Genomic DNA, 22,267 nt, shown 5'->3' on the forward strand with positions numbered 1-22,267 from the left:
CCATTCCGGGAGAGGAAGGTAAGCAGGGGATATCTGTGATACTAGTGTATGAGGATAGCGGGCCATTCCGCCAGAGGAATGTAAGTAGGAGATATCTGTGATACTAGTGTATGGGGACAGTGGGCCATTCCGGGAGAGAAAGGTAGGCAGGAGATATCTGTGATACTAGTGTATGGGGACAGCGGGCCATTCCGGGAGAGGAAGGTAAGCAGGAGATATCTGTGATACTAGTGTATGGGGACAGCGGGCCATTCCGGGAGAGGAAGGTAAGCAGGAGATATCTGTGATACTAGTGTATGGGGACAGCAGGCCATTCCGGGAGAGAAAGGTAAGCAGGAGATATCTGTGATACCAGTGTATGGAGACAGCGGGCCATTCCGCCAGAGGAAAGTAAGCAGGAGATATCTGTGATACCAGTGTATGGGGACAGTGGGTCATTCCTGCAGAGAAAGGTAAGCTGGAGATATCTGTGATACTAGTGTATGGGGACAGAGGGCCATTCCGCCAGAGGAATGTAAGTAGGAGATATCTGTGATACCAGTGTATGGAGACAGCGGGCCATTCCGGGAGAGGAAGGTAAGCAGGGGATATCTGTGATACTAGTGTATGAGGATAGCGGGCCATTCCGCCAGAGGAATGTAAGCAGGAGATATCTGTGATACCAGTGTATGGGGACAGCGGGTCATTCCTGGAAACAAAGGTAAGCTGGAGATATCTGTGATACTAGTGTATGGGGACAGTGGGCCATTCCGGGAGAGGAAGGTAAGTAGGAGATATCTGTAATACTAGTGTATGGGGACAGCGGGCCATTCCGCAAGATGAAGGTAAGCTGGAGATATCTGTGATACTAGTGTATGGGGACAGTGGGCCATTCCGGGAGAGGAAGGTAAGTTGGAGATATATGTGATACTAGTGTATGGGGACAGCGGGCCATTCCGAGAGAGGAAGGTAAGCAGGAGATATCTGTGATACCAGTGTATGGGGATAGCGGGCCATTCCGGGATAGAAAGGTAAGCAGGAGATATCTGTGATACCAGTGTATGGAGACAGTGGGCCATTCCGCCAGAGGAAAGTAAGCAGGAGATATCTGTGATACCAGTGTATGGGGACAGCGGGTCATTCCGGGAGAGAAAGGTAAGCTGGAGATATCTGTGATACTAGTGTATGGGGACAGTGGGCCATTCCGGGAGAGGAAGGTAAGCAGGAGATATCTGTGATACTAGTGTATGGGGACAGCGGGCCATTCCGGGAGAGGAAGGTAAGTTGGAGATATATGTGATACTAGTGTATGGGGACAGTGGGCCTTTCCGGGAGATGAAGGTAAGCAGGAGATATCTGTGATACTAGTGTATGGGGACAGCGGCCATTCCGGGAGATGAAGGTAAGCAGGAGATATCTGTGATACCAGTGTATGAGTAAAGTGTCCATTCCGGGAGAGGATGGTAAGCAGGAGATATCTGTGATACTAGTGTATGGGGACAGCGGGCCATTCCGCCAGAGAAAGGTAAGCTGGAGATATCTGTGATACTAGTGTATGGGGACAGCGGGCCATATCTCCTGATTTACCATCTTGATGACAGGCCTGAAAATTTAATTTTTTAAAAAATAAAAATTAAGTGATTATGAATAGACCTCTTAGTCACATCACTAGAGCCATCTGTTAGTGACTTTAAGAACTGTCCCTCAGCACCGCCTCAGAAAGGCTGGATAATTAAGCTGTGAGGCCCCCGCTAACATGGAAGGAATTAGAGATCAATTTATTCTGTGGTGCCCCACAAAGTCCTAACATCTTAGGCTGCAGTCTAAGTGTTTGATCAGGGCCTGAATGACACTGCTTCAGGCTGACAGTATAGTGGGAGATTGTATAAACACATTCTAGGTGGGATGATAGACTAATTCTTCCCTTGAAAATGTTGGACACAGCAGGGATAGACAATTACTGGCTACTGGTCAGTTTGCTTTTGGTTATAGCCTAACTTTTCACAGTACTAGCTTTCTTAAGTATCCCATTGTGAGAACAAGCCTTTCTTACCTAATTGTGTCTTTCCATCCATCAATCAATCAATACAGGTGACAGACATTGCAGCCGCCGGTCACAATCCCGATGACAGAATGCCAGCTAGGAATTCATTATAGGCGTTGAGATACCGACGCCTATCATAATCCCGATGCCAGAATCCAGTACGACGCAGGGCCAAACGAGGTAAGTCCAGGGCGCCCGTCCTCAGCCACGGGGGGGGGGGTTAGGTTTAGGGTACACAGGGGGGACTTACGGTTAGGCTAGGGGAAGGGGTGGGGTTAGGGTTAGGCACCCCCCAGGAGGGTTAGGTTTATGCACCCCTGGGGTGAGGTTAGTGCTAGGCACTATGGGGGAGGTTAGGGTTAGGCACCCCTATGGGAGGGTTGCGGGGAAGGGGAGGGTTAGTTTACCTACCTGCCGCTGTCGGTATTTCATCCTTTCGGGCATCCGCTGTCGGGATTTGAATCGGCGTCTAAACAGTCACCGGCATTTCAAGCCCATTCCAACCGACACTGTGCTACCTGCATCCAGATCCCGCAATCTCCCACAGTACCTCTGCCCAGCATTAAATGCCGCTGTCAGACCAGGCAAAACATTTTGTGACACCACATCACTGGGTGCATACTAGTCAAGAAAACACCACATTAGATCAGGGAACGATAGCACAAAGTATTTCTAATAAAAAAAAAAATTTACATTTAAATCCCGCAGTCACATTAATATCTTTATTCGATTATTTATTTGATTATTCATTATTAACGTTAATTGATTGTTACTGAACAGAACAAGTCCAGACATTTATTTAGAATAAACCTGACATAAAGGATTGTCAGGATTTAAACTTTGAGCCATAACCTACATATTTCGCATGAAGAACCGATGTGAGAAGTTATAGAAAGCGCAGAGTTACAATTCCTCCACCCACAGAGAGAGACCGTTACCTAAGCATAAAACATTGCTGAGACTCGTTGCACCGTCCAGAAGGAGACAGGCCGGACACGAATGGGGGTCAGGCCCTTAATAATCATCCGGCAGATTCTGAAACCAGGAACATTTTCCAGATATGGTACAGAACCCACAACGGATGCATCAATAAACACAGGGATATGCCAGTGTTCATGGGAGAAGCTTATTCCATATGTCAGTCCTCCGCTCTCACAGACCAACCACGTTAGGGTCCACTGACGACTGTGGCAGACTCGCCTGGAAAATAAATACCAAACAAAACCAATTATCCAATAAGCTGGTTTTACATTTACAAAACAGAATGAAAAGAGAGAGTGCGCGTCATGTGCCGGAACACACTAACACACCTAGGTAGTTGTCAGTGTCTGCTTTAGCCCAGTGCTGTTGGATTGCATGGGTGGCCAAGTTTGGGGGGGGGGGGGGGGAGAGTTTGGGTTTGTAATAGTTAGTGTTGGGCAGGGCTCTGCCTCTTTTTTATGTGACCCCCCCCCCGCCCCCTCCCTCCCTTCTATTTGCTCCTTTTTGGGTGGGTAAGAACAGTAGGACACTGGTCATTTAGCTGCAATTAATTATGGGCACGATCTTCTTCAATACACTGGTAGGCTGATTTCACCATACTGAGGTCCGTGGCGCTGGCTTACTGGCCGGGCGTTTGCGTATATAGGGAGAAGATTTGGAGACCCTAGCTTACTTGCCTTTGAGAAGGGCAATTGGCCTTGCAAGTATGGTGGAGGATAGTGGCGTGGCGTAAGCTGATTCAGCCATTGGTCATTCTGCCCGTTCTTCTCATCGCCACCAATAGCAGTTAATATTTCTGATGTTATTTTTTAATAAAAGGCAGATCAAGTTTAATTGGTATATCATTGTCCATGTGCTTGTTCTTAGATAAGTCCCATGTTTAACACTAGGACTTAGCGTACTGACATCTGCCGATAGGACACCTAAGAAATCAGGAACATAAATCCGCTCTCCGTAGCCCATTAGTTTACAGCCTTGTTTTATTTACTGATGTTAATGTTAGTTGTGTAAAACTATGGTGTCACCTCCAGATGCGTTCAGTCTAAACCTGTCAGTAAGCGCCTCAATGGCACCCTGACTGATCAGCATAGATACGCTGTATACAGTATGTGCCTATAATCAGTATAGATACGCTGTATACAGTATGTGCCTATAATCAGTATAGATACGCTGTATACACTATGTGCCTATAATCAGTATAGATAAGCTGTATACACTATGTGCCAATAATCAGTATAGATAAGCTGTATACAGTATGTGCCTATAATCAGTATAGATACGCTGTATACACTATGTGCCTATAATCAGTATAGATACGCTGTATACACTATGTGCCTATAATCAGTATAGATAAGCTGAGCAGAACTCTAAGCAGCGCAATTATGAAAAATAACCAAAACACCATTTTACATGTGGCCTTGAGACTTTGGGGCTGCTGCGACTGTATTAGCGCCTTTTACCGTAGGTGCATCTGCGACCTTCTGCTAATGCTGGTGCCAGCCCCTCCCCTGGTGTACAAGTGCACGTCTGACTGTGCCAGGACTGAGACGGCTGACAAGCGGAAGTACTGTTTGTTGTGTCTTGAGGCACCACCACCAAATAGTGCCTCAGCCCGTGCTAGGCGCAGAGTCTCCGTGTAGCCTCCAGAGTGAGCGATTATGCGTCTATGTTTGCAACCAGTTCGGAGACACGCCGGCGACACTCCAATAACACCTACCAGTCACCGCCCGGGAACGCCCAATACATTTATTATACATTTCACAAGCTGTACATCTCAATGGTAACTGCACCTCTGCAGGGGCGTAAATTCATACCAGGAGTTCAAAGGTGAGACAGTTGTTGGTGCCCCCCTCCTCTGCTAGCATTCACTACCAACATCCAGGTCCCAGCAACATTAGCCCAACAGCACCCAGACACACTCTACTCCTCCCCTTGCATTCACTTCCAACACCCCAGCAGTACCCAGACACGCAATCTCCTCCCTCTGCATTCACAGCCAACACCCCAGCAGCACCCAGGCACACACTCTCCTCCTACTGCATTCACAGCCAACACCCCAGCAGCACCCAGGCACACACTCTCCTCCTACTGCATTCACGGCCAACACCCCAGCAGCACCCAGGCACACACTCTCCTCCTACTGTATTCACAGCCAACAACCCAGCAGCACAAAGACACACACTCTCCTCCTACTGCATTCACAGCCAACACCCCAACAGCACCCAGACACACACTCTCCTCCTACTGCATTCACAGCCAACACCCCAGCAGCACCCAGACACACACTCTCCTCCTACTGCATTCACAGCCAACAACCCAGCAGCACAAAGACACACACTCTCCTCCTACTGCATTCACAGCCAACACCCCAGCAGCACCCAGACACACACTCTCCTCCTACTGCTTTCACAGCCAACACCCCAGCAGCACCCAGACACACACTCTCCTCCTACTGCATTCACAGCCAACACCCCAACAGCACCCAGACACACACTCTCCTCCTACTGCATTCACAGCCAACACCCCAGCAGCACCCAGACACACGCTCTCCTCATACTGCATTCACAGCCAACACCCCAGCAGCACCCAGACACACGCTCTCCTCATACTGCATTCACAGCCAACACCCCAGCAGCACCCAGGCACACACTCTCCTCCTACTGCATTCACAGCCAACACCCCAGCAGCACCCAGACACACGCTCTCCTCATACTGCATTCACAGCCAACACCCCAGCAGCACCAGACACACACTCTGCTCCTACTGTATTCACAGCCAATACCCCAGCAGCATTCACACACTCTCCTCATAGTGCATTCACAGCCAACAACCCAGCAGCACCCACACACTCTCCTCATAGTGCATTCACAGCCAACACCCCAGCAGCACCCAGACACACTCTCCTCATACTGCATTCACAGCCAACACCCCAGCAACACCCAGACACACTCTCCTCCTACTGCATTCACAGCCAACACCCCAGCAGCACCCAGACACACTCTCCTCATACAGCATTCACAGCCAACACCCCAGCAGCACCAGACACACTCTCCTCATACTGCATTCACAGCCAACACCCCAGCAGCACCCAGACACACGCTCTCCTCATACTGCGTTCACAACCAACACCCCAGCAGCACCCAGACATACACTCTCCTCATACTGCATTCACAGCCAACAGCACACATAATGTTACATATGTTCTCTTTCTACACTCACCCATCCTGCTGACCCCAGGCTAATAAATACAGTCCACCAAGAGCCTCTGCACTCTGGATGGACCAATATGCAATAAAATTCATCTGTCCTTGTGTATCACATGCCTATATCCCTATAGAATGTAAGCTTGTGTGCAGGGCCCTCTAACCTCTATGCCTGGCTCTTATTAACCAGTCTTGTTCTACTACTGTTACTACTTGCGATAAAGCTCTGTCCCTGCGAATCCCCTTCGGAGCCTTATCACGGTATTTTCGCAAATAATACCGTGACTAAGTGCCCGCGCATGCGCCGACTGGCCACCGCTGCTATCCCCCAGCGCTAATCCCCGCCCCCCCATGAGCGCGGACCCCCCTCTCCCTTAATTACACTTACCTGCTTGATCCGGGCCTCCGGTGATGTTCTCCATGCCTCCGGTCAGGTGATCTCCCATACTGCATTGGGACCCGATCACCTGATGACCGAGCAGCAGTGCACTACGGGAGACCAGCTGACCGGAGGGGAGTCATCACCGGAGGCCCTATCACCGGTCCCTGGAGTCAGGTAAGTCATTTTTTTTTTTTTTTTTTTACAGTAATCAGCTTGCGGTCTGTTTAGACCACACAGCTGATTACTGGGACCGACTCCCGGCTCTACTCTCCCCGTTAGACCAGAGCAGGAGTCCGGTGACTGGAGGAGACCCTGGATAACACCACCTCCAGGTGGCGTTATTATCACAGGGCTTTCCCCGATTTTTTTTGCATTTTATTTTTAGTAACTCTGGTCGGATCACATTTCCCATTACAGTTATGGGAAGTGCGATCTGATTACTAAAAATAAGTGATAATTAGGGGTTGGAGTAGAATTTTACGAATTCTACTCCAATTGTCCTGTAATAACTATAGGTGATACTAAAATAATGTGAAAAGGGTGTGAAAAACACAAAACAGCCCTTTTCACTTTATTTTAGTCAAAATAATGTTAATAAATAGAGCTCAAAGGGTGTTTTGTATCTTCACACCCTTTTCACATTATTTTAGTATCACTTATAGTTATTTCAGGGCAATTGGAGTAGAATTAGTAAAATTCTACTCCAACCCCTAATTATCACTTATTTTTAGTAATCAGATCGCATTTCCCATTATTGTAATGGGAAATGTGATCTATCTGGTAGTTACAAAAAATAAAATGTGAAATAATACCGGGGAAAGCCCTGTGATAATAACGTCACCTGGAGGTGGCGTTATCCAGGGTCTCCCCCGGTTACCAGACTCCTGCTCCGATCTAACGGGCAGAGCAGAGCCTGGAGCCAGCCCCAGAGATCAGCTGTGTGGTCTAAACAGATCACACACTAATGGTGCGTACACACTGGGCGATTAAAGTGGACGACTGAACGATAACGATATCGTTATCGTTCAGTCGTCCACTTTATCGTCCATTTTTAACACAAAAAAGATGAACGATGACGACGACACGCGTTCCCGCGGGTCGTTCGTCATCCTCGTTCATCGGGCTGACATGCAGGCCAACCTGACGACCTCGTCAGGTTGCTGCATGTCAGGGAATGGGTGAGAGAGCCCGGCGCTGAACGATATCGCTAATGATATCGTTCAGCGGCTGTGCTCAATGTCATGAACGACATTGAGCACAGCCTGCCGGGGACACACTAGACGATATCGCTCAGGGAGCATATCGTCTAGTGTGTATGCACCTTAAGTCCAGGGACCGAAGATCAGTGCTCCGGTGATCTCCTCCCTCTGGTCAGCTGGTCTCCCATCCTGCACAGGTACGGTCATCAGCTGACTGGAGTCATGGAGTACATCACCGGAGCCCAATCACCGGAGGTAAGTGTAATTAAGTGAGGGGTGGGGGCAGGGCCGGATTAACAATGGGGCGGGTGGAGCTTCAGCTCCAAGCCTCCCATGAAAATAGGCCCACACAGGATCCCCTGCAGTGCACAGTAACAGTGGTGACAGAAACAGTTTTTCCTGTCACCACCAGCAGCCCAGCACATTATCCTCCAGACCGGCAAAGGCATCGTCCACTCCATACCCCCCCCCCCCAGCATTGACCACCAAAGCCCCGCCCCCTACTCACGCTAAGCCCCGCCCCAAAACTTGTGTCATTAGTGTAGGAGCCACCTGGTCGCGGTAAACGCTGCCTCCTGGTTGCCCTAAGATCCGTCCCTGGCCTTTCCGAAGTCCTTTCCCACAGCGGGGGAGCCACCTTGTCACTTTAAGCTCCGCCCACTTATCGAGGTAAGCTCCGCCCCCTGTCCACAGTAAGCTCCGCCCCCGGCATACGACACTGTGTCCTCAGTGTGCTTCTATGCCTTGGTCTCGCTAAGCTCCTCCCCTGGTCTCCTGGAAAATGTGTCACTAGTGTGGGAGCCCCCTGGTCCCCTGGTTTTTTTCTGGCAAAACCCTCCAAACCCCGCAATCGGGGAGCAGCAGTTCCTGGACCCTGGACCAAGTACAGCATTGTACAGTAACTCTGCAACCCAGGAGGGGTGAGCCAGTGGTACAACCGATTTTTACTTACTGTACTTCGTTGTATTCCTTGTAGTTGTCTGTAATGCAGGCAGCATATTGTGTTTTAAGAACATTCAGAGATATACAGAGTCCCATTGGTTTATGTACATCTAGGATGTTTGTGGGTGTGTGCATGCGAGTCCTGCGTGGTCACTCACAGTCCCATACTGTGGCGTTTGGGAGACCGAGTGGGGGTGGTGACCTGGACCCAGGGGCGTTTCTAGAGAGGAGGGGGCCCGTGTGCAGTCTCCGACATGGGTCCCCTCCTCTCTGTCCGACAGCGCACTGAGCTGTGCGCGGCCAGTGCCGGAGTTATAGACTCTGGGCACTAGAGTGCGCCCAGAGTCTATAGAGGATGCGCTGGTCACCGGGAAAATGGCTGCAGTGGGTCGATGGTGGCCCACAGCGCATGCGCACGATGGAGCTGGCTCCGTCGTGCGCATGCGCGAGACCTGGCTAGCGATGGGTAATCCGTCACTCCAGGTCTTGCACCAAAGGGGGCGAGCTGTCGATGTTGAGTGAATACTCCCCCGTTTGGTGGGCGGGCTGTGGGGGGTGGCTGCCCAAACGGAGGCGTTCCCGAGGGAATGCTTGCCATTTGGGGGCGGCCCCACTGACATCACGAGTGATGTCAGTGGAGAGCTTCCGGCTCTGTTAGAGCCAAAAGCTCTCTTGGGCTTGCGATGAATGAGACCCTACCACAAGGGTCTCGTCGCAAGCCCGATGGTCGCAATGGTCTTGACCATCGCGACCATCTTCCTGGCCGCTCGCTATAGCTGTGGGTGGTCACCCACAGCTATGCGAGCAGCCAGGAGGCCGCTCTAAAAAACAAGAAGGCCGGCCCTGATTCAGAGCGAGCGTTCTGTCAGAGCGTCCGGCTCTGAATCAGGGCCAGATTCAGAGCCGGACGCTATTTAAAGTGACCATTCGCTCTTTGCGGTCTGTTGACGCCTCCATGTCTGAACGAGCGAACAAAACATGCGGTCGTTATTTTGTTAAAAACGCACCCTGGCCGCTTGCATCATACGTCATCTCCGCTATTTATAAGATTAATCGAGTACATCGAAAGGCGTATGAACTGCTCGCTATTCTTGTGGTTGCATTTTCCTACCGCAATCATGCGGGCAGTTCAGACTAAAAGACAACCAACTGACGTGGTCGATGACGCTGCTTTGTTAATTATGCACACCCTTAAAATGCCCGTTTTGACCTTTTGGCACACCTGCGTTCGGAATTCCACTCCCCGTTTTCAAGCACCTTCCCGTTACCACCCACATACGCCTCACCCTGTCACTCAAATTAGCAGGCATTCGCTATTTTGCGAGCACATGATTTCCGACAGCACTGACTGGTTCGCGCATGCGTATTACAACTAGGGGTGTGCACCGGACACTTTTCGTGTTTTGTGTTTTGGTTTTGGATCTGGATCTTTCTTCGTGTTTTGGATCTGGATTGGTTTTGCCAAAACCACCCTTCCGTGTTTTGGGTTCTGGGTTTTGTGTTTTGGATCTGGATTTTTTCTTAAAAAATAAAAAAAACCCGCTAAAATCACATAAATGGGCCTTTTTTTGTTCCTACGCTATTAATAACCCCAATAACATTAATTTCCACTCATTTCCACTCTATTCTGAACACCTCACAATATTGTTTTTAGGCCAAAAGGTTGTACCGAGGAAGCTGGATGACTATGCTAAGCGACACAAGGGGGCGGCACAAACACGTGGCCCATCTAGGAGTGGCACTGCAGTGGCAGACAGGAAGCCAATCAGCGTTATGGTGCCCATTTGCATGTAGCACGAACCCGGGAGATCCGTGCTACATGCATCTGTGTGATTGGCACAGAGCAATGACAGGTCCGTGAGACCCGTCTGTGCTGCTGTGGTAAAAAAAAAAAAAAAAACCTGTGTAAAAAAAGAAAAAAATGGCGTGCACCCCCCCAAAAAAGAGCAACCAGCCCCGGGCATTAGTAACCCAGTGCTGGGTGTGCTTAAATACAGGGGACAAACGACGTAGGGGTCCCCTGTACTTAAGCACAACCAGCACCGGGCTAGTCAGAACCAGCGCTGGTTGCCAAAATACGGGGGACAAACGACGTAGGGGTCCCCTGTATTCTGCGCAACCAGCTCTGGGCTCTGATCCGGTCCTGGTTCTGGAAATATAGGGGACAAAAAATGAGTAGGGTTCCCCTGTATGTTCCAGAACCAGCACTGGACTTTTTCTAGCGGGGGGCTGATGCCACAGCCAGGGGAGCCCTTTCACCGGGCCCCCCAGCCGCAGCATCAACCCTGACCGCTAGTCAGCCCAGGCCGGGGATCCCTGGAGAGCTGGGGACCCCCCCAATAAAGGGGTCACCCTCTCCAGGGCACCCCAGGCCCAGGCTGATAGCCCGGGGCTATCCCCGCCACCCCTGGTGGCGGTGGGTGGCGGGTTGATTGTGTGGTGTGGTGTAAATAAAGAATATCAAACATTGTCTTTACAAGTAGAACTGCAAGTCCCAGCTAGCCTGCCCCGCATGCTGGTACTTGGAGAACCACAAGTACCAGCATGCAGGGCATTAAGGGCCCACTAGTACCTGTAGTTCACCTGTAAAAAAAATGTTTAAAAAAACACAGGACACACACACCGTGACAGTATAAGTTTATTAAACATACATACACACACACACATGTACACATACTCACCTATGTAACCTGTAGCATCGGTCCACTTGTCCGGTAAAGTATCCCTAGGGGACCTGTGAAAAAAAACATACTCACCATCTCCTATGCGAGATTCTGTCCTCTTCGTTCCAAAGTAGGCATCCCCGGACTTGGCAAAAAAAAAAAACGAAAACGCGATCCACGAACTTAGTACCGTTCTATAGAACGGTACTTCCCGAATGAGAGCTTAGCGGCGGGGTATCACCATGGAAACCCCGCTGCTAAGCGTTCATTGGCTGAGAGAGGTCATCTCCCGTCTCTCAGCCAATGAACGGCTCCCTCCATTGTAGTCAATGGTGGGAACCGCAGGGTAAACTTTAATAACCTTGCGGCTCCCAGCATTGACTACAATGGAGGGAGCCGTTCATTGGCTGAGAGAGACGGGAGATGGCCTCTCTCAGCCAATGAACGCTTAGCAGCGGGGTTTCCATGGTGATACCCCGCCGCTAAGCTCTCATTCGGGAAGTACCGTTCTATAGAACGGTACTAAGTTCGTGGATCGCGTTTTCGTTTTTTTTTTTTGCCAAGTCCGGGGATGCCTACTTTGGAACGAAGAGGACAGAACCTCGCATAGGAGATGGTGAGTATGTTTTTTTTCACAGGTCCCCTAGGGATACTTTACCGGACAAGTGGACCGATGCTACAGGGTTACATAGGTGAGTATGTGTACATGTGTGTGTGTGTGTATGTATGTTTAATAAACTTATACTGTCACGGTGTGTGTGTCCTGTGTTTTTTTTAAACATTTTTTTACAGGTGAACTACAGGTACTAGTGGGCCCTTAATGCCCTGCATGCTGGTACTTGTGGTTCTCCAAGTACCAGCATGCGGGGCAGGCTTGCTGGGACTTGCAGTTCTACTTGTAAAGACAATGTTTGATATTCTTTATTTACACCACACCACACAATCAACCCGCCACCCACCGCCACCAGGGGTGGCGGGGATAGCCCCGGGCTATCAGCCTGGGCCTGGGGTGCCCTGGAGAGGGTGACCCCTTTATTGGGGGGGTCCCCAGCTCTCCAGGGATCCCCGGCCTGGGCTGACTAGCGGTCAGGGCTGATGCTGCGGCTGGGGGGCCCGGTGAAAGGGCTCCCCTGGCTGTGGCATCAGCCCCCCGCTAGAAAAAGTCCAGTGCTGGTTCTGGAACATACAGGGGAACCCTACTCATTTTTTTCCCCTGTATTTCCAGAACCAGGACCGGATCAGAGCCCAGAGCTGGTTGCGCAGAATACGGGGGACCCCTACGTCGTTTGTCCCCCGTATTTTGGCAACCAGCTCTGGTTCTGACTAGCCCGGTGCTGGTTGTGTTTAAGTACAGGGGACCCCTATGTCGTTTGTCCCCTGTATTTAAGCACACCCAGCACTGGGTCACTAATGCCCGGGGCTGGTTGCTCTTTTTTTGGGGGGGAGGACGCCATTTTTTTCTCTTTTTACACAGGTTTTTTTTTTTTTATTTACCACAGCAGCACAGACGGGTCTCACGGACCCGTTAGTGCTCTGTGTCAATGACACAGATGCAAGTAGCACGGATCTCCTGGTCCGTGCGTGCATCTGTGTCATTGAAATACACAGCAGCACAGACGGGTCTCACTGACCCATCTGTGCTCTGTGTCACTGTCAATCACACAGATGCATGTAGCACGGATCTCACGAGTCCGTGCTACATGCAAATGAGCACCATAATGCTGATTGGCTGAGAGCCGTGACAGACGGCTCTGTCAGCCAATCAGCACTTTGCCCATTAAAGGCAAAGGCATTTTTTTTTAAATGGCCGCTCGAGGCAAAACCTCGAGATCCGACAGCAGATCTCGAGGTTTTGCCTCGGGAGAGGGATCCGGGGCAGACAGGGAGATCCGAGCTTGGGCTCGGATCGCCCCGGATCCCCGAAGTTCGGGTGGGTTCGGTTCTCAGGGAACCGAACCCGCTCATCCCTAATTACAACCCATACGCATGCGCAGATGTGCGAACATCGCTCGGAACGAACGAGCGGCCGCTTACGAGCAGCTCTGAATCAGGCCCAGAGTTACAGAGCACTTTACATATACATTAGGGACCTGTGAGAAGGGTATAATTCACTAACAGGGTTCTACAGGAGCTTCTAAGCACTGTCTACACTGCCTAATCCTATTGAGTGGCTGAGTGGACTTTTCCTTTTTTTAACTATATTTTAATTTTTTTAATTTGACAATTTTGTATGAATCTTATATGTTGTGTCGTAAGTGTGTAATTTGTATACCAGTATCAGGCCATCACAACATACATTTCTAATTTTTATTTAACTATAAGATCTACAATTATTTCTATGGGGCATATCAGGTTTCAGACCCAATAATTAGAATTTCTTATCGCCACTATTTGCGGCAATAAGAAATTAACTTTCCCCCAAATGTACAAAAAAATCAACTGCAGGAACAGGGACTCCAAAAGGAGCTCGTCCCTGCGATGTGTAAAGAAGGGAAATGATCACAAAATGAATCATTTCCCTTCTATATCCGGGGCCGTCCAGCGCATGCACTGTCAGCAGACCACGCATGTGCGGAGGCCATTTCTGAGGTGGCCTCTCCCTGTAATTTTTGGCCATAGGCTACTATAGGATAACGCCATCTGGAGATGCCGTTATTATATCGGGGAAAGCTCCGAAATGTGAAAGGTTCATCTGACAGCTTCACAGCCCCATAGAAACATATGGGGGCTGCAGCTGCTGTCGGAAATGGAAGAACCTTCATACATTCAAGGGATCCTTAATATTTTGGGGTAGTTCCCAAAAACTAGTGTATTCGGGGAATATCCTCCAAATATTATTTGAAAAGTAAGCCCCTACATCATTTGATAAACTACTCATAATTTACCTATTTAGGGGTCTATTTACTAAGCTGTGTTAAGAGATAAAGTGAACGGTGATAAGGTACCAGACAACCAGCTCCTACCTGCCATTTTTCAAACACAACCTGTGACATGGCAGTTAGGAGCTGATTGGCTGGTACCTTATCACACTTCACTTTATCTCCTAACACAGCTTAGTAAATAGACCCCTTAGTGTTATATTAGTTTATTTTTAAAGCATATCCCTCTAAATTTATACTCTATTAGCAGAAGTAGTTCTGGTTATGCACTAGGAACTTATACCCCAACAAAAATCCTGGGTCTGACACGGGATTTGGAACATGGTTCCAAGCCGGGTCAGATGCGGGATTTACCCCTTCTCCATTATGGCGTTGACCCGGTCGATTCCGTTCACACTGTACCCGGGTGCTGTGCTGGCGCTTGGCGATGACGGCATCACTAAGTCCCGGAAACTCCACCCTGAATGCCGGACCGGAGCAAACCGGGCACCAGGGGAGGGGGTCCTTCCTAGTGGGGGCAGTCATTTGGGAGGCTGTCTGTGACAGCTGTCACCGGGCAGAGAGAGATTACAGCCTCCTAGGACCCTTTTCCTCTGAGCCGCTGCCGGGTTGACACGGCAATAACCCAGGTATTTTGGGCAGTGGAAAAGAGGTATTAGATTACAATTACAATGCTGACGTCTGTATTCAAGCAGTGAAGTGACTACTATCCAATGGGTGGGGATGCCAAGCTGAGTCTTTGCCTCAGGTGACAGAAAGCCTAGCTTCCACCATGTGTGCGTATATACTGTGTGTGTATATATACATTATATATATATATATATATATATATATATATATAAAGATATACATACATGAGGCAAACGAAGGCGGCACTCAGGAGCACAGGCCACACCACCTGTGTAGACCACACCCACACAACACTGGTCACACCGCCCTGGCGACACACATTAGGCCCTTCATAAATTTCAGCTCCAGGCCCATGTGGACATTAATCTGGCACTGGGTGGGGGTCACGATTGCGGGTGGCGGGGTTATGCAGCGGCCGGTCGGCGCATGCACGGGAACTTGTCACAGTATTCTTTGTGAAAATACCGTGATAAGTGTGCAGAGGGGATTCGCAGGGACAGAGCATTATCGCAAGCTCTGTCCCTGCAAGGAATTTGTAGTAAATCCCTGTGATATTGGCTGAATTCACAATGCGAATTCAGTCAGTAATATCACACTACAATCTGCATTACAAATGCGGACTGTAGTAAATAGAGCCCTTTGTGTTTGTGCGCAGTAACTTGGATTTGCGAAGCCCCCATGGAGCATCTCAATACAAATCCAGGCAGCTGAGAGATTTGCATATTTTTGCACAGCCGCTATGTACAAATTTGCGGCAACGGGGGCATTAGCGTCCACCTCTGAACCAGGCCCATAGACCTCTCAAAAGCATATCTGTACAGTAATCAGCCCATCTCTCCATAGAGGTCAGTGATTCCTATATAAACATCCGCCTGCCCCCCATACACAAACATCTCCATCCCAGATGCCTTCTACACTACAAAGGGCGCCTATGGGAGGAGGAGGAAGCTGCACATATGGGGTCTGAGCAGAGGCACATATGGGAGTGGGCAGAGAGACATATGGGGTGGGAGCAGAGGCACATTGGAAAGAGGCAGAGGCACACATGGGGAGGTGGTAGAGGCACATATGTGAGTGGACAGACACACATGGGGAGGGGAGATAGAGATATATGGGGAGGTGGCAGACACATGGGGAGGGGGCAGAGACACAAATGGGGAGGGGGCAGAGGCACAAATGGGGAGGGGGCAGAAACACAAATGGGGAGGGGGCAGAAACACATATGGGGTGGGGGCAGAGGCACATACTGTATGGGGAGTGGACAGAGACACGTATGGGGAAGGAGGCAGAGGCACATATGTGAGTGGACAGACACATATGGGGAGGGGTGAGAGAGAGATATGGGAAGTGGACAGAGGCACATATGGGAATGGGCAGACACATACTGTATGGGGTGAGGAGAGACACACATGAGGAGGGGGCAGAGGCACAGAAAGGGAGCTGTCAGTAGCACATGGGGAGGGGAGGTAGAGGCACATATGTGAGTGGACAGACACATATGGGGAGGGGTGAGAGAGAGATATGGGAAGTGGACAGAGGCACATATGGGAATGGGCAGACACATACTGTATGGGGTGAGGAGAGAGACACATGAGGAGGGGGCAGAGGCACAGAAAGGGAGCTGTCAGTAGCACATGGGGAGGGGAGGCAGAGGTACATATGGGAGTGTGGAGACACATATGGCAAGGGGAAAAACATACAGTATGGGGAGTGGGCAGAGACATTTAAAAAGGGGGCAGAGGCACATTGGGAAGTAGGCAGAGACGCATATGTGGAGGGGGCAGAGGCACATATAGGGAGAAGGCAAAGACATATGGGGAGTGGGCAGAGAAATGTGGGTAAGGGGAAAATACATATATGGGAAGGAGTGCAGACACATATGGGTAGGTGAGAGAGACATATATGGGGAGTGGGCAGAGACAAATGTGGGGAAGGGGAAAATACACATATGGGGAGGGGAGAGACACAAAAAGGGCGGGATGTAGAAGCACTTGAGGGGAGGCAGAGATACATATGGGGAGTGCGGAGACACACATGGCGAGGGGAAAAAGACATATGGGGAGGAGACAGACACAAATGGGGAGTGGAAGGAGGCATAGGCACATACTATATGGGAAGTGGGCAGAGACAAATGGGGAGGGGCCAGAGGCACGTATAGGCAGAAGGCAGAGATATATATGGGGAGTGGGCAGAGACAAATACGGGGAAGGGAAGAGACACATATGGAAAGGGGTGCAGAGACACATAAGGGGGACGGAAAGAAGTACAAAACTGAAGACAAAGGGCCGTATTCGATTAGTTTCGCACCCGCGATTCTTTTTCGCATGCCGCACTTTTATCCGGCTTTGCGTGTTTTAGCCACGGAAACTTATCGTGTGCGCCCCCACAAAGGACGCGAAAACACTTCCCGGCAAAACTCAACAGGTGAAAAGTGTTCGCAGAATTGGGGAAATCATCCTGACACCCCCCAAAAGATGCACAAACATTGGGGATCAATGTAAATGTCCCCGATTAGCCCTAATGAAGCTATTTGGGGTACTTAAGTGCTATAATTTTCTCCAAAATAGCGGCTTTGCACAAGTGGTGAAGAATGGCATTAAGCAGTTTTTTTTGGCGAAAAGAAGTAGCCCTGTCATGAAAATGGGTGCTAGCATGGTTAAAAATCGCTAAAGTTTTAAGTGCTGCAAAAAACGCACCTTTAGCAAACACCTGCAATAAACAAACAGCTCCCCCATACTATCAGACCCCCCAAAAGTCTATTTCACTAGTTTTGTGTTTGTACCCCCACTCTGTACTTTTTTGCCCCATTTTTAAAGTGCCTTTTTGGGGTGTTCCTCTTTTTTTTTGCGTTTTTTTGACGCAGTTATCCTTTGGGGGTCTGTCCAAAGAGTGCAGAGTGGTTTCCGCACCTTTGCACCTCAAAACCACAATTCTGCACTTTTTTCCGCCGGCTATTCAGAGGCGAAACTTTTTCGCCGGGTGCATTGTATTGACTTTCCGCAATGGCGAAAAGACGCAAGAATTGAATACAGCGGAAACTTTCCGCCTGGTGAAATGACGTCACTCGCAATACTTTACAGCGGATTCAGACTTTTCGCCTGGAATTGAATACGGGCCAAAGTAACTAATACAAGTTGGAAACAGACACACAACAGAGAGGTCACATTGGTTTCTGCCCAGGTTGTGTGATATAACAGGTCCCCTGAAATGCAGAGGAAACTGGTGGGGAGGAAAAGAGTTGAATTAAAGGTGGAATCAGAAGCAAACATGTTTGATGTTTAGTAGTTACAGTAGCCCACACCTGGTCAGGGGGAGGAGTGGAATCCATGAGATAGGGGGGCCCTAGCAGCAGGCCTCATGTGCCTCTACTTAATCCAATAGCTGGTGCCAATGATTCCGTCCAAAAATACTGTTGATTAACAGGGAAATGGTCTGTGTATCAGAAGCAGGGCCTGTTATATATGCATCTCCTGTACCCTGCCCATATAGGCTGGCTCTGGTAGTGATGCTACTGTCAAAATAATCATCAAGATCAAAAATATACATTTTAACCACACCCCCTATAGTGCTTGGTCCTACCTCCCTGGAGACTGACCACACCCTCTATATTGCTTGGTCCTACCTCCCTGGAGACTGACCACACCCTCTATATTGCTTGGTCCTACCTCCCTGGAGACTGACCACACTCTCTATAGTGGCTGGTCCTACCTCCCTGGAGACTGACCACACTCTCTATAGTGGCTGGTCCTACCTCCCTGGAGACTGACCACACCCTCTAAAGTGGCTGGTCCTACCTCCATGGAAACTGACCACATCCCTCTATAGTAGCTGGTCCTACCTCCCTGGAGACTAGCCACACCCTCTATACTGGCTGGTCCTACCTCCATGGAAACTGACCACACCCTCTATAGTAGCTGGTCCTACCTCCATGGAAACTGACCACACCCTCTATAGTGGCTGGTCCTACCTCCATGGAAACTGACCACACCCTCTATAGTAGCTGGTCCTACCTCCATGGAAACTGACCACACCCTCTATAGTAGCTGGTCCTACCTCCATGGAAACTGACCACACCCTCTATAGTGGCTGGTCCTACCTCCATGGAAACTGACCACAACCCCTATAGTGGCTGGTCCTACCTCCATGGAAACTGACCACACCCTCTATAGTGGCTGGTCCTACCTCCCTGGAGACAGACCACACTCCCTTTATCTCATGGCCACAACCTCGATAGAGCCCTCCCATGTCATTCCGCCATTGGGCCCCTCATGCACCAGTCCAATGCTGGTGATAGTAATATAGAGGGAACTAAATATAACAAACAGGCGGCCACTGTAAAGCATAGAGCTGCAAAGGGCTGACAGAATACATTATTTGTTCAGCTTATTTTTTTCACAGAATGTTTTCTTTTCTCCTTTACATCCCTGAATGTAAAATAAAGCAAAAAACTGGGCTATGGCCAGAGGTTCCCCTGCTAGTATAGAGAGTGCAGCACAAAAGAGTTCCCTAAGTTCCCCCCGGGTGCCCTAAAGCTAACCCTCCCCCCCGCGGCTGTCCGCTCGCGGCACCCGGTGTCCCTTCGATCGGGATGCCGTGCGCCGGTCTCCCGGCGTCTGGGAAATGTCAGGCGTCTACATCTAGATGCCCGGCATTTCACCCTCGCCGGGATAGGACAGTCGGGAAGCCGGCTGCCGGAATTAAGGCAGCCGGTTTTCCGATTGTATACCATTCCATCAACTCACCCACGGAACACGCCCTACAGGCAAACCACCCAGTTGCCACCCAATTACACCTACTCAATCACGGGTGGGAATCCAATTGAAATCTATACGTTGGTCATTGCCCTAAGCTGCATACTGCATACAGGCTCTGACACCTGCGCAGTTTGCCAGGAATTGCCAGATACCCTGTATCAGGCCCAGCGTAAGACGGAACTGTATGACACATTCAATGCAGAGTGACTGATTAATCCACCATTACCTATTGTTTCTATAACAGGGTTAATTTCTTACCAGCAGGGGCTGCACTGTCTTCGGCCTGGTCACTAGATGCAGCAGAGGAGTCAACAGCAGGTTCTGAAATAAGAATGATCAGCTGTGACATGGCGCTTCCAACTCTACACAAGTAGCAGAACTATATATGACCGAGCAGAGGGCCTGATTCAGAGCTGAACGCTCTGACCAGAGAGCTCGCTCTGAATCAGGGCCCTCCTACCTGTTTTAGGAGCGTCCTCATGGACGCTCGCATAGCTGTGGCTTACCACCCACAGCATATGCGAGCGTCCATGATGATGGTCGCGATGGTCAAGACCATCGCGACCATAGGGCTTGCGACGAAGACCCTGCGGTAGGGTCTCGCTGCCGCAAGCCCTGGAGTGATTTTGGCTCTATCAGATTTTGGCTCTACTAGTGATGTCAGTGGGGCCGGCTTCAGACGGTAGGCGTTCCCATGGGAACGCCTCCCACTGGCAGGCACGCCGCCGGCACGTCCACCAAAGGGGGCGTGCTGTCAATCAACATCGACAGCACGACCCCTTTGGTGCGAGACCCGGAGCGATGGAGAGCCAGTCGCTTGCCGGGTCTCGCGCATGCGCACGTCGTGCGCATGCGCAGTGGGGGAACATCGACCCGCTTGCGAGCGTACTGCCGCTCACGAGCGGGTCTGAATGACCCCCAGAGTTCTTACCATCACCAGCTGTCGCCACATCACCAGCTTCAGTCGTCACCTCACCGGCATCTGTTGTCACCTCAATGACTTACTGTCACTGGCATCTGTTGTCGCCTCACCTGCATCTGTCGTCCTGACATCAACGTTGAACGTCACCGGGTCAGGCTTTTTGGTAAAAATTTCACATATGGCCACCTCAGGTGCTACCTCGTCTGGCTTTTCAGAGGAATCTGTGTAGAGAGGAAGGGAACACTAAGCATCGCTATGCTGGAGGGGAAAGTCCAACTACTCCCTGCATGTTACCACTCTCTGGGACTGATTCATAGATAATTGCCGATATTTACCCAGATTGGGCGATTTCTTTGCCATTGTGCATACGTGTAAGCTGTACTGTGCACGCGTGTAGCCTGAATTGCAAATCCGCTCATACAGAGGATTCACTCAGAAATACAGTAGTCAGTGTTTGGGGGAGGGATGGTTAGAAAAACGCAGGTGCGTCGGACCGTTTCAACACTGTTTTCTGGGCGTACATAAATTAGTGCCTGTGTCATTGCTGGCAGCAGGAGACGCCTCTGCTTGTCCGGAGACTCGCTATGTCTGCGGCAACTTAGACTTACTCAGAGGGCTGATGGCCGCCTGATCTGCGTTTGATGTTTCTGATGTTTGCGGTTTCGTGTGTGAGCGGCGGGTGAGAGATTATTAGCATATTAGCATAGTTTTGCAACTAGCATGTCAGCCCGGCGCTGCAGAGAGATGCCGGGTGCCTGCTGAGATTTTGATACCAGCAGGCGCCCGGCTCCTTCCCCACAGCGGCAGGCAGAGGCTGGAGTTTACTCCTGAGCTTCCGGGTCTCCCACAGTGTGCACTATGGGGGGGGACATCATGACGTCTCTCCCATACTGTAGCTCTGAGGAGCCGCCAGTCGGTTGGCAGCAGACACAGGAGCGGGGCTTAAGGTGATTATTGTGTTTTTTTGTGTAAAGGGCACTACTACAGGGGGCGCTACTAATGGGGGCATTACTGCAGGGGGCATTACTGTGTGTCATAACATGAATAAGGGGCACTTCTACTGAGTGTTGTAACGTGAATAAGGGACACTACTATGTGGTGTAATGTGAATCAGGAGCACTATGTGCAGTGTAATGAGAATAAGATTGTGCTACTGTGTGGTGAAATTTTAATTGGGGATACTATTGTGTGACCACGCCCCTTTTTCAAGACCACGCCCCAGGAACAGGGTCCTCCTCGCTACTGTCTTCCAGCCCTCTTCTCAGGCACGTCAATGACTTCACCTTCCCAGCTGTATTGTGTACTGAGAATTGTGGCACTAATTGTTTCTTGTGCTCTGCTTATGTTATAGTTACTGTATAATGTAATGTTCTTTGTACCCTGTACTGTCCTACTATTGACGTATGTACGGTGTTATGGGCCACTTGTGGTGCCCTATAAATAATATGTAATAATAATAATTATCACTCAACTTCACATAAAACCTTCTTAAAGGGACTCTATAAAATAACCTTTAGAAGTGAAGTTTGTGCTGCCTTCGGAATTATGTCGGGAGGCTATTCCACCTGTCTACCACCCGTTTGGGGAAGTACTAGTTTCTGTAGTTATCCTAAACTTGATCCCCCTCCAGTTTTACTGCCATCTTATTCAAATGCTTTCCCATTTCAGGAACGTTCCCCTCCCGATGCA

At 49.9% G+C, this 22,267-nt stretch overlaps 1 protein-coding gene across 1 annotated transcript in view; it reads right to left on the bottom strand.

Annotated features, from left to right (window-relative positions):
* Positions 1-2,731: 2,731 nt before the first annotated feature.
* The window catches only part of LOC148474564 (uncharacterized), a 40,321-nt gene continuing 20,785 nt past the window's right edge, over positions 2,732-22,267 (bottom strand). Inside the window, exons 8-10 of the mRNA XM_088458423.1 lie at positions 20,689-20,799; positions 19,915-19,977; positions 2,732-3,223 (exon numbers count right to left, since the gene is read on the bottom strand). Of these exons, the coding sequence (XP_088314549.1) occupies positions 3,192-3,223; positions 19,915-19,977; positions 20,689-20,799 (206 nt within the window). The 3' untranslated portion in view covers positions 2,732-3,191. The remainder of the gene's footprint in view (positions 3,224-19,914; positions 19,978-20,688; positions 20,800-22,267) is intronic.

This window comes from Taudactylus pleione, unplaced genomic scaffold (genome assembly GCF_031769625.1).
Source record: "Taudactylus pleione unplaced genomic scaffold, aTauple2 ptg000830l, whole genome shotgun sequence".
NCBI lineage: Eukaryota > Metazoa > Chordata > Amphibia > Anura > Myobatrachidae > Taudactylus > Taudactylus pleione.